The sequence below is a fragment of the Heptranchias perlo genome, chromosome 41 (genome assembly GCF_035084215.1).
Source record: "Heptranchias perlo isolate sHepPer1 chromosome 41, sHepPer1.hap1, whole genome shotgun sequence".
Lineage (NCBI taxonomy): Eukaryota > Metazoa > Chordata > Chondrichthyes > Hexanchiformes > Hexanchidae > Heptranchias > Heptranchias perlo.
The window spans coordinates 607616-620476 of record NC_090365.1 but is presented as its reverse complement, the minus strand read 5'-3'; the positions used below and the strand labels follow the sequence as shown (position 1 = coordinate 620476).

Genomic DNA, 12861 nt, shown 5'->3' with positions numbered 1-12861 from the left:
AAAGACGGCACCTCCGACAGTGCAGCCCTCCCTCAGTACTGCACTGGGAGTGTCAGCCTCAATTTTGCGCTCAGGTCTCTGGAATGGGACCTGAACCCACGACCTTCTGACTCAGGTGAGAGATAACACTGAGCCATGGGTGACACCTGAAGTTTTTGGAGGGTGGAGACAGAGCGCCCAGCCGGGAGAACTTGGAGCAGGCTCGAGGTGGTGACTTGGGGTGTCGGTAGCAGTAGACGAGAGGTAGGGGCACAGGCAGCCAATATCTCAGAGGTGGAAGGCGGCAGTCTTGGGAACGGATAGGATGTGGGAAATGAAGTCGAGATTTTGCTTTGAGGTACGAAGGTGCGGGCAGGAGACAAAGAGGGTAACTTTTGTTTTAAATCAACGTTGTTAGGACTTACCCAGATCTTAATTTTGGACAGGAAGTTGGACAAAGGCTGGGGATGAAACCTGGTGCTTTCCTTGTCTGTAAGGGTCAGTACTATACCAGGCAAAGCACTTACAAACTGTGCAACGGATGCAAATGGTTTCAGACAATCTTAAGATCATCTTAAAAACTTTAAGATAAACTTAAGTTCATCGGAAACAATTTGCATCCACAGAGCAATAAACCAACCCCTCTCCCCCACTCTCCTCTATGGGAATCGTTATTGGGCAGACAGTAATGTCACCAGTTTAAAGCTTTTGGGGATTATAATATATTCCTTGATGGCCAATGGTGCACAGCCCCGGCCGTGAACTGTAGTTAATAATTCCATAATATAAAAGGCTGCGTGCTTTCCCTCAGGGCTGTTCAGCACTCACCCTCAACCTTTATCACATCACAAGAAAAATGGAAATAATCAATTATTAAATTGATTTTCTAATATGGTTAGTGTTTACAATGAAATGACTCAGTTAATAAAATATTAATGCAATTAGACCACGCAAACTCTCTGACACTGCCACTGTGGCTGTCTCAAAACTTTATTGGAGGTATTTATGAATGCAACACTACCAACCCTCGCAGAAGTGTACGGCTGGGCAGCTGAGTGCTGTGTTATGTTCTGTCAGTTTATTGAATTAAGAAACGGAGACAAGGTCTATCTATCTCCCTCCCTCCCTCTCTCTCTCTCTCTCTCTCTCTCTCTCACCCCCTCCAGCCCCACAACTCTCAGAGATCTCTGCGTTCCTCCAATTCTGGCCTCTTGCGCATCCCCGATTTCCATCGCTCCACCATTGGCGGCCGTGCCTTCAGCTGCCTGGGCCCTAAGCTCTGGAATTCCCTCCCTAAACCTCTCCGCCTCTCTCTCCTCCTTAAAACCTCCCTCTTTGACCAAGCTTTTGGTCACCTTATATATCTCCTTATGTGGCTCGGTGTCAAATTTTGTCTGATAATCGCTCCTGTGAAGCACCTTGGGACGTTTTACTATGTTAAAGGCGCTATATAAATGCAGGTTGTTGTTGTTGATAGTGTCACTGTTGCACCGAATAGTTAAATTCAGTTCTTAATTCCACAGGATTCATTTTTTTTAAGCCAAAGTTTTAGGGATCGTGCTCTGCAATTCTTCCCACATTACATCCGCTGGCTTCAGGTGCCTGAATGGATCAAATTCCGTAATAATAATAATACAGGACTTCCGCCAATGTTTTAGGAGTGATATTCCGTTAATCCTTCCACCTTTCCACGGAAACTGGAAATCTGTAGCCTCGGACGCTACGCAGGACATCATGGAGACCGGACGGGATGGGGGAGAAGGTAAGATCCTCCGGGAAGTGGGGGCTAATTGAAAGCATGTGGTTTGCAGGAGGAGAGGATGATGGAGGGAGGTGCGGAGATCCACAATAATGACGTCTTGGGAAAAGATGTGGTTGGGGGGGCGGGGGCCAGGAGACGGAGACGGTAATTTTAACCCAGCAGGAAACCAATGGGTTTGAGTCGCCTGTCCGCTTTAGACTCAACCCCAATTTTACTTTGTTGACTTCAGATGGAGGGTAAAAATCAGGCCAGGTATAAAATGAGTGGCAGGCCCGGCCCCGTCAGTATCCCATCCGGGCAGGCTATACAGTAACAGGAGGCGGCCATTCAGCCCCTCGAGCCTGTTCCCCCACTCAATTAGATCATGGCTGATCTGTATCTTAACCCCACCCACCTGCCTTGGTTCTGTAATCCTTAATCCCCTCACCCAACAAAAATCGATCAATCTCAGTTTGGAAATTTTCAATTGACCCCCAGCCTCAACAGCTTCTTGGGGGAGAGTTTTCCAGATTAGGGTTAAAATGACCCCACCCCCCCTGTTGAGTTAGAGTAGGAGATTTCAATGCAACGAGAATGTGGGGGAGAGGAATAGACATGGAGTTCAGGAGAAGTGATACCAACAAAATGGAGAAAGACGCAAAAGATTGTGATGCAGAGAGAGATGTTCGAGGCTTGGGGTGAGATGGATTATTGATCAGATGACAAAGGTTTCCTTTCCTTAACTTCCCCTCAAATTTTCAATTCTCATCACCACCCCATCCCCACCTCCAAAAGGCTGCTCACTGCATTAAACCTCTTTTCAGGGAGGTGGTTTGAATCATTGTTGTCCCAGCAACTACATTCCCTGAACAGGCACCAAAGGCGATCGGTGCAGGATTTCAGGATTGCCAGAAATTTTTTTTTATAAAGTAAAATATTTTTAGACATTTTGGCAAATTTGAAAGTGGATCATTCCAATGTCAATGTTGGACCCCTCGCTTTAGGGGGGATATCCTGGTGGTGTTTGGTGCGGTGCGGTCTGGTCTCATGTGGTGCTCACCCAGATCAATAGGTAACTCGGTCACCAACACAGAATTCTAAACACAGTAAGCTCCTTCCCATTCCCTCCCATTGTATACAATCCCAAGGGACCAAACCCCTTCCCATTCACTCCCATTGTATACAATCCCAATGGATTAAATCTCTTCCCGTTCACTCTCACAGTATGGAATCCATAGGATCAAACCCCTCCCCACAGGCTGACATCATGCAATTACTCATTGAGAAACCCAGGTTGTTTATAATGAATGAGGCAAAACTCATTGGGACCCGTGTAAAACAATAGATTCTGCACTTCCTCCCAAAGCCACAGTTCGGAGCACAGCCAAGTCAATTGCAATTATTTTTAGAACATGCCCACAAGTGTGCAAACAATGGGAGCTCGAAACAGCAGGAAACTTTACACCATCTCCAGCCACTCTGTCACCAGTCTATATGGGTGTAATTGAAATCCACCATCACTTCATGTTACAAAAAGATAATTCTGCTTAATTGTTGTACATTACAAAGAATTACATCGAATTTACAGCACAGAAACAGGCCATTCGGCCCAACTGGTCTGTGCCAGTATTCATGCTTCACATGGGCCTCTTCATCTCACACCATCAGCATAACCTTCTGTTCCTTTCTCTCTCGTGCTTATCCAGCTTCCCCTTCAATACATCTGTGCTATTTCACCTCAACAACTCCATGTGGGAGTTCCAGTCTTTGAGTAAAGAATATTCTCCACATGCAATATATACGTTACAAAACTCATGGGGTAATTTGAATGGTTTGCACTCCCCAGTACAAAGCTTCAGAGGCAGTGCAGCATTGGGAACTCTTGGACAGTACATTGTAGGGCCCATGGACCAGGCACACTGACTGATTCTTCAATCCTTCAGGTGTTTTTCAGTCAATCCCTAACGTGTGCTTCTGTCCCAAGGAGCTGTGTGCTGGAGTACTAACCTGTAAAATTCAACCTGACATACTCAATCCATGAAACCGCACCTAAATCATTAGTGGCTGCCTGATCTCACTCAGGCACAATTGTGTGAAATGAAAATGTCAGATTGCCACAGTGAGGGCTACTCTTCTCCCACTGGGGTATGACAAACGATGGGACAGTGTAGAGGGAGCTTTACTCTGTATCTAACCCTGTACCTGCCCTGGGAGTGTTTGATGGGACAGTGTAGAGGGAGCTTTACTCTGTATCTAACCCTGTACCGAGGAGTGCTTGTTGCTGACATGGTGCAAAAGAGCAGAGAAAGAATCTATTTCTCAGCTCCTGCAATGATTATTTCCATTGAGTGCTTAAGCACTGGGGGACATTTTTCTATGTTAACGGCTCTAGTTAAATGCAAAAAACAAAATACCGCAGATACTCCAAGTCTGAAATAAAAACAGAAAATGCTGGAAACACTCAGTAAGCCAGATAGCACGAACAGAAATTGTTTTCATTGGTGTGAAGCCTACAACTTTAGCCCCGGTATCATTCTGGTGAATCTGTGCTGCACCCCCTCCAAGGCCAATATATCCTTCCTGAGATGCGGTGCCCAGAATTGAACGCAGATCTCCAGATGGGTCTGAACAAGGCTCTGTACAACAAAACACGTTGTTTCCCCCATGAGTAGGAATTTACCCCTCCATATGTTGTCAGAATCTTCTGGAAAACATCATATGTCAACTCAACCTCCAAAGGAGGAGAGAACAAGTCCACTGTCCACCCCAGTTACTCTCGCAGAGATGCACACCGGTTGTCAGGGAATCCCCAGCGAGGGATGGGCTGAGCATGTCACTCTCTGAAGGCTGGCTGCTTTGGACCACTGGCACAGGCCTGGGAGTGGGTCCCAAGCAAATACTCTCAGTCGCTCAGAGCTCCCCAATGGCCCAGCTGGTTACAGCAGTGAGAAATGAACACCCATCGGCCCAGGAAAGTGCTTGGATTGATCTCCAGTCGATGATGGTCTACCTGATCTCAACTGGAGCAGTGATGGGGTTGGGGGGCAGGGGGCAGGGGGCAGGGGGCGAGGGCGAGGGCTACAACTGGCCTCAGCACCTCTTGGCTAAGAGAGGGATAAGTCAGACGCTCCTGATTGCTGACCAGTGACTCTTACTGAGAAACACCCGTGTATGGACAATGTGCGAGGGAAAAATGTGGCTTGTTTGTGGCGTCCCCATAATTACACATCCTGCTGACACTCATCGTCAAGTCCCAGACGTGAAGAATGACTGCTCGGGGGAGATATCAGAGGGCCATTGGAGCTATGGAAACATATCCCAGCAAAGAGTCAGCACCTTTCAGAAGAGATGGGGAGATAACGGAGGGTTTGGGGGGGTGGGGGAGAAAGAAGACCAGATGATAGGAATAAGAATTAGCCCATTGATTCCATCCTACTGGGTACCTCAACATAAAGCAGCTTGTTCAGACCTTGGTTCGACTCGATGGTATATGAATTGGTGATTGACCCTGCTTTGATATTTCAGGAGTTTCTTTGTGGGAAGTTTTAGTTGGATGTCTTTCTGACCTCTTTCCACCCCCCACCCCTCACCCCCCACCCCTTACTCCATTAATGTGTCAGCTTGGCTCAGTTGATAGCACAAATCCGAGTCAGAAGGCCCCGGCTTTGAGCTCTGGCTCTCAGCTGACACGCCAGGGAGTGCTGCACTGTCAGAGGTGCCCTCCTTCAGATCAGACGATAAGCCTTGGACCTGAACCAGTAGCTGTTAAAAGATCCCACTGTGCTATTTGAAGGAGAGCAGGGGGAGGTATCTTGGTACCTGGGTTAATATTCTACCTCCACTAATATCAGCAGAAAATAGTTCAACTGGTCATTTACCTCACTGCTGTTTGTGGGACCTTACTGTGCATAAAATGGCCACCATGTGTATTTCCATAGCAACAGTGGCTGCACTTCCAAATGATTCGTTGGTATGTGAAATACTTTGGGATACACGGAGAGATGTGATGCGTACTAAAATGCAAGTTAGGTCAGTCGCTACAGCGCCGGCTTTTTCATAAGAATTGCTAGAAGCAAAAAGACCAATAGTCCATCTAGTTCATTCTCTCCCACCCTGATAGTTGGATGATACAATAATGGAGCTGTTAACTAATCATAGCAATCAAACTGAGAGGTTATAATGATCAGGATTGATTAAACAGGATCGGGCTTTTTTTCCCTCTAGAAAAGAGAAGGCTGAGGGGTGACCTGATCGAGGTCTTTAAGGTTATGAAAGGGTTCGATAGGGTAGACGTAGAGAAGATGTTTTCACTCGTGGAGGAGACCAGAACTAGGGGTCATAAATATAAGATAGTCACTAATAAATCCAATCGGGAATTCAGGAGAAACTTCTTTACCCAGAGAGTGGTGAGAATGTGGAACTCACTCCCACAAGGAGTAGTTGAGGTGAATAGTGTAGATACATTTAAGGGGAAGCTCGATAAACACATGAGGGAGAAAGGAATAGAAGGATATGCTGATAGGGTGAGAAGAAGAGGGGAGGGAGGAGGCTCGTGTGGAGCATAAACACCAGCATAGACCTGTTGGGCCGAATGGCCTGTTTCTGTGCTGTACATTCTATGTAACAACAACTTGCATTTATATAGTGCCTTTAACGTAGTAAAACGTCCCAAGGCACTTCACAGGAGCAATTATCACACAAAAGTTGACACCGAGCCACAGAGATATTAGGACAGGTGACCAAAAGCTTGGTCAAAGAGGTAGGTTTTAAAGTAGCATCTTAAAAGGAGGAGAGAGGTGGAGAGGTTTAGGGAGGGAATTCCAGAGCTTAGGATTCAGGCAGCTGAAGGCACGGCCACCAATGGTGGAGCGATTAAAATCAGGGATGTGCAAGCAGTCAGAATTGGAGGAGTGCAGAGATCTCGGAGGGTTGTAGGGTTGGAGGAGGTTACAGAGATAGGGAGGGGCGAGGCCCTGGAGGGATTTGAAAACAAGGATGAGAATTTTAAAATTGCAAAGTTTTTTTAAAAAATCCCTTGCTAGTTAGATGCAAATTCTTCTCCCAACGAAGGCACGAGCACAGGGGTGATGGGCGAATGGGACTTGATGTGAGTTAATCCCATGTGATCTCCATCAATGAGTCTACAACAGACCCAGACATGAGGCGAGGGAAACCCCCAGAGGTGGAGAGATTTGGGAACCACAGGTCTAAAGTCACCTGTTCCTCCCAGGCCTGTTACACTTCCACCTGTCAGATCTCAAATTACTCATATATTGGATCCCAAAATGTTATTTTCTGAAAGAAATCTTTCTAATTTGCATTTGAATGAATCAATACTAACCGTTCCCACCATCTCCCTCAGGAGCCTGTTCCATAGATCGGCCACTCGCTCACTGAAATATTGTTTCTGCAGATTAGTTTTGAATTTATCCCCAAGTGTAGGCCGTGTCCTCTGGCTCTCCTGCTCTGGACAAGATGAAACAGCTTGTCATGGTCGACATTATCTGGTCCCTTTAGAATCTTAAAAACGGCAATCAGATCACCTCTCAACCTTCTCTTTTCCAGTGAAAACATGCCCAATTCACATAATCACTCCTCGTAATCCAATCCCTCCATCCCCTCAATCATTCTGGTTGCTCTCTTCTGTATCCTTTCAATAGCTGCAATATCCTTTTAGTACTGTGTACGACCAGAGCTGTACCCAGTATTCGAAGTGCGGTCACACCAGTGATTTATAAAGTGGCAGCATTACCTCACTATTACAGCTCAATATTGACCTTTAAATACATCCCCAAATCTGATTTGCTTCACTGACTGCCACCGAGCATTGTTGCGATCGCTTCAATTTATTGTCAATCAAGACACTAAGATCTCTTTCATTTTCTTTCCATTTCAGTAATAGTCCCTTCCAGGATTTTTTTTGTCCCCATGTGAAGCATTTCATTTGGACCTTGCCCGCTGCCCCACTGGCTGCTGCCCATTCTGATTTGGACGAGATGGGCACCAACCATAGTTTCTCCCCCCACCCCATCACCATCATGGTCAATCTTACTTTGGGATCTCCCCAACTCCATCTTCCCCCAGTGGACCACCCCGTTCTATTCCAGCAGTTCCATCCAGAGGGCCAATTGGTGAAACGCACTCTTACCGAGACCACCGTAGGACTTCTGCTAAGGTCCGAGAGCCAAAAGCACAACCACTAGAGCGCCATCAGGCTAAGCTCCACTATCTAAACCTCGGTCCTGAACCAATGGCCATTGAAAGATCCCACGAGCAGGGGGGCAATCTCCTGGTTCCCAGGTCAATATTCTCCCTCCCATGAGCAGGGGGGGGGGGGTGGGGGGGGGAGATCTCCTGGTTCCCGGGTCAATATTCTCCCTCAAGTAACATCGGCAGAAAATAGCACCAGTGGCTGCACTTCAAAAATGATTCTTTGTACGGGAAATACTTTGGGATAGCATGAGACGTGGTAACGCAATTAAAAGCTTCATATGTAAAGGCGCTAACTAGTGTTGTTCGAAAACATACAACAATAAATTGCATTTATATAGCAACTTTAATGGAGTAAAACGTCCCAAGGTGCTTCACAGGGGCTTAATCAACATAAGCTTGACCAAAAGCTTGATCAAAGAGGGAGGTTTTAAGGAGCGTCTTAAAAGGAGGAGAGAGGCGGAGAGGTTGTACATTACATTGAATTATAATCTACAGCACAGAAACAGGCCATTCGGCCCAACTGGTCTGTGCCAGTGTTTACGCACCACCTGAGCCTCTTCATCTCACCCTATCAGCATATCCTTCTGTTCCTTCCTCCCTCATGTGCTTAACTAGCTTTCCCCTTCAATGCATCACTGCTATTTGCCTCAACCAAACCACGTGATTTAGGGAGGGAATTCCAGAGCTTAGGGCCTAGGCAGCTGAAGGCACGGCCGCCAATGGTGGAGTGATGGAAATCGGGGATGCCCAAGAGGCCGGAATTGGAGAGATCTCGGAGGGTTGTGGGATCACAGTCAATAAAGCCCCAGGTTTGATCAGGATGTGCAGAGTTAGCTGATCTCAGCTGGAGCAGCGATGGGGCACAGGGCCTCCCTGGACGAGGGAGATGGAAAATCCACTCGGGTTCCTAGCCCTGATCACCACCCAGTAACGTCTGCTGGAAAGTGCACCCCAAGTGAGGTCAGCATCAGATTGAATGTGACGACTGGTTCCCCTCTCTACAGTTGAACAGGCTTCTGACACTCCCGTCAAGGCCAACACATCGAATCAGAGAATCTTATAGCACCAAAGGAGGCCATTCAGCCCATCGTGCCTGTGCCGGCTCTTTGAAAGAACTATCCAATTAGTCCCACTCCCCCGCTCTTTCCCCATAGCCCTGCAAATGTTTTTTTTCAAGAATTTATCCAATTACACAAGGAATTGGATAAATTCTGGAATGCGCTGCCTGAAAGGGCGGTGGAAGCAGATTCAATAATAACTTTCAAAAGGGAATTGAATAAATACTCGAAGGGAAAACATTTACAGAGCCATAGGGAAAGAGCCGGCACAGGCACAATGGGCCGAATGGCCTCCTTCTGTGCTGAATGATTCTATGGACAAGCTATAGGATGGCTACCACTACCCATAAACCCCAACAAGTAGTCATGGCTTTCAATAGAGGAGGGGTGAGCAGTGGAAGATAAAGAAGTGAGGCTGGCCGCTCACCCTCTGAATAGGGTCACATGGCTCCTCTCCTCTCTTCACTTACTCCCTTCTTTTTTAGTCAGTTGCGACTGCCATTGTGAGTTCACATTGGCTCCCAAAGCACCTTCATCACAGGAGCATGCAATGTACCTGCGTTTTACAGGACAGAGATGTCCTCCAACATGGTGGCAGCCTCTCGAGGACACCACAATCTCTACTGCAGTCTTCAAAACGGCCAACATGGGCAGTGTTGTGCTGTGGGCCCCAAGTCCACAAAGAAGTGGTCTGAGATGGGATCCTACCAGTTGGCAGAGGGCACTTTCAGCCCATCAATCCGGGCCACGGGGTGAAACCCAGAGTGCCCCTCGCTCTCTATTCACGTTCCTTTCTGAACTTCACTTCCAATGGCCAATTACCTGGGGGCTGAAGGGCGGGGGGTGGAAGAGAGGGAAAGAGACCCATCCCATATCAAACAAGGACACTAAATGTTGGATCAGCCTGGGAGCAGCACTGGCACTGCCTGCAGACATATCGAGGAGTGCACCAACCTGCTCGGCAGGCAATAGCCAATGCAAATGGTGAGTGGGTGGATGAAAGACGTGTAACTTTGGAGAGAGACAGAAAAGGGGCGAAAATAAAACATCTCGACAAAGCATTTTTCTTCGATTCCATCAACATTTGCCAGAGATTGAAACTCACAGCAGCATCTCTCAGCCCTGCACACCACATCTGGTACCCAAGTCAGGTTTAAGGCTTCAGCCTCAATTGATGTCACTTCCCGATTAAAGGAACATTAAAAAAAACAGCTCCAATTCTAACGCAGCAACATCACTCGAGATATATTGGGCACTGCTTTAAAACCTTGCTTCCAGCCCTCGATTTCTTCAATATTATATATTAAAAAAAGACGCCTAACACCGACACTGAAAAATCCGCCATTCAAATCACCTTTTCCGCATCCCCATCAAATCTCTCCTCTCACCATGTCCATTTAATTGCAATTTTAACAGAACTATTAATTTGAAGATGAACTAATTACTATTAGAATTATTTATTTCCTATGGTTTTCTGTCTATCTTTGCACCAAATACAATTTTGGAAAATTAAATCAGGATTTAAATGCAATGTTAATAACTCAAACATACATCAATACTGTAGAATAAAGGCATATTACTGAAATATTCAAATTGATATTTCTTCTTTAAAAAACAAAAGAAAACTCATTAATAAGATTTTTTAAAAAAAAATGGTCCTTCAGAGAGAGAAGATTGAAGATCAAAGGGTTTTATTAAGGGTTGGTCACATCAGTGCTGAATAAAGGGGATTGCGAGAAGGTACCAGTCTGTTAACTCCCTCTCTTTTCTAAATCCTTCACCGCACCAGCTGAAATATACCGCACCGTATCAAATAGAAAAATCACAGCGGATTTTCTGCATAAACCCTACCTGGTGCAAGCATATTTCTCTGATCCGAGCTGCAGTATATCCAATCACCTCTTCATTCACTCTCATTATCCGAATTTCCTGATTCCAGCCACAAGCACGATTTAAATGCACTCTGCGAGGGTCCAATCAACAATCTAACTATCAGCTTCTTTCCACCTACAGACCGTCTCCAACGTGTTCTGCATTCTAATTTTCACGCACCAACAATTTATTTTCTCTCATATAAGACAATTCTCGTCATTTTTTTATATTAAATAAAAGCATCGGTTTGAAATCACAAAACCTGCGGCTCCAGAAAGGGGAAATCTGCATTTAAAAAAAAAATAAATACAAATCTGCAGGGTTTTTTTTTAAATATCAATATTTCTGGACAGTCGCTCGCTGGGGAGCAATGCTGGATTCACATTCCTGGATTTGTACCCGATATCGAATCATTTAGTGAGGGTTTGCACTAAAAGAATAGAACGGTGTCAGTTTGAAAGATATTCGCTCTAAGATGGTGCTGAGCGGATTGTCGGTAACCGGTTAACGGGGGTCGATCTCACAACAACTACCCGGGGGGAGGGGGAAAGGGGGAAAGGGGGAAACTCGGGCAATACTCGGCTCTCGTTCATTTACATGTCCAGACCGCGAATAAACAAATAAATAAAACTTTAAACTCAACAGCACACAATGAGAAATCCATTGCACAGTCAGGACTCGCTTCCAATCACAGTCTGGAGCTGACTGAATGTCACTAGTTTTTCCCTCTCTCATTTCTTGGATTGTTAATATTCGGGGCTCCCATTTATTTATAACGGTTTGCGGCAGAGCGATTCTCGGAGCTGTCATTCGGCCACAGACCCCCGGCTCCCCCCTCATGCTGCTCACCTCCTGTGTTAGTCCGCTTTGTGCTGCCGGCCTCGATGGGCGCTTCGAGTGGTCTTTTCCTCGAGTCTGGGGGGTCGAGGTCTATGTGAGTCCCATTCTGCTGCATCGGGGCCATCATCTTTACAACAAGGTGTGAGGGGGTCAGTGAGCTGCGGGTTTAATGTTCCCCTTTGCTGGGCTGTGTTCTCCGGGGGGGGGAGGGGGGTGGGGGGAGACTGGTTATCTGGGTGTATTTTTGGGGAGGGGGGAGTGGAGTCTGCAGGCAGTGGGAGCGAGTGCTGCAGCAGCGCTGAGCCGAGGATCAGACAGTCCGCACCCCGCGATATTCGAGCGAGCTTTGCGCTCACATTGAAACACATCAAGCGCCCATTACGTCATCGAGAGCCGGCTCAGGCCACGTGACGAGGGTAGGCCCCGCCCACTCGTCGCTCCCCCTCCTCTGAAGCCGGCCCCATCGTCATGTGATCAGGGTCAACCTTCACATTCCAGTTTTCCCTCTTTCCCCCCCCCACTCCAGGGCGAACGGATCGCCAGCCCGGGGGGTGATGAGGACCGTTTATTGGCTCTCGGGACGTGGGCAAGGCCGGCCTGGCTGCGTTTACTGCCCATCCCGAGTTGCCCTGAGCAGGTGGTGGCAACTGAGTGACTTCGACAACAGCAAACAACAACTTGCATTTATATAGCGCCTTTAACGTAGTAAAATGTCCCAGGGTGCTTCACAGGAGCGATTATCAAACATAATTTGACACCGAGACACATAAGGAGATATTAGGACAGGTGACCAAAAGCTTGGTCAAAGGGGTAGGTTTTAAGGAGCATCTTAAAAGAGGAGAGAGAGGCAGAGAGGTTTAGGGAGGAAATTCCAGAGCTTGGGGCCCAGGCAGCTGAAGGCACGGCCGCCAATGGTGGAGTGATGGAAATCGGGAGATGTGCAAGAGGCCAGGATTGGAGGAGCGCAGAGATCTCAGACGGTTGTAGGGGCTGGAGGAGGTTACAGAGATAGGGAAGGGGCGAGGGCCATGGAGGGATTTGAAAACAAGGATGAGAATTTTAAAATTGAGGCGTTGCCAGACCGGGAGCCAGTGTAGGTCAGCGAGCACAGGGGGTGATGGGAGAACCGGACTTGGTGCGAGTTGGGAAACGGGCAGC

At 47.1% G+C, this 12861-nt stretch overlaps 1 protein-coding gene across 1 annotated transcript in view; it reads right to left on the bottom strand.

Annotated features, from left to right (window-relative positions):
* The window catches only part of LOC137305890 (RNA-binding protein Nova-1-like), a 123687-nt gene extending 111644 nt beyond the window's left edge, over positions 1-12043 (bottom strand). Inside the window, exon 1 of the mRNA XM_067974827.1 lies at positions 11713-12043. Coding sequence (XP_067830928.1) covers positions 11713-11830 — 118 coding nt within the window. The 5' untranslated portion in view covers positions 11831-12043. The remainder of the gene's footprint in view (positions 1-11712) is intronic.
* Between the last annotated feature and the right edge of the window lie 818 nt (positions 12044-12861).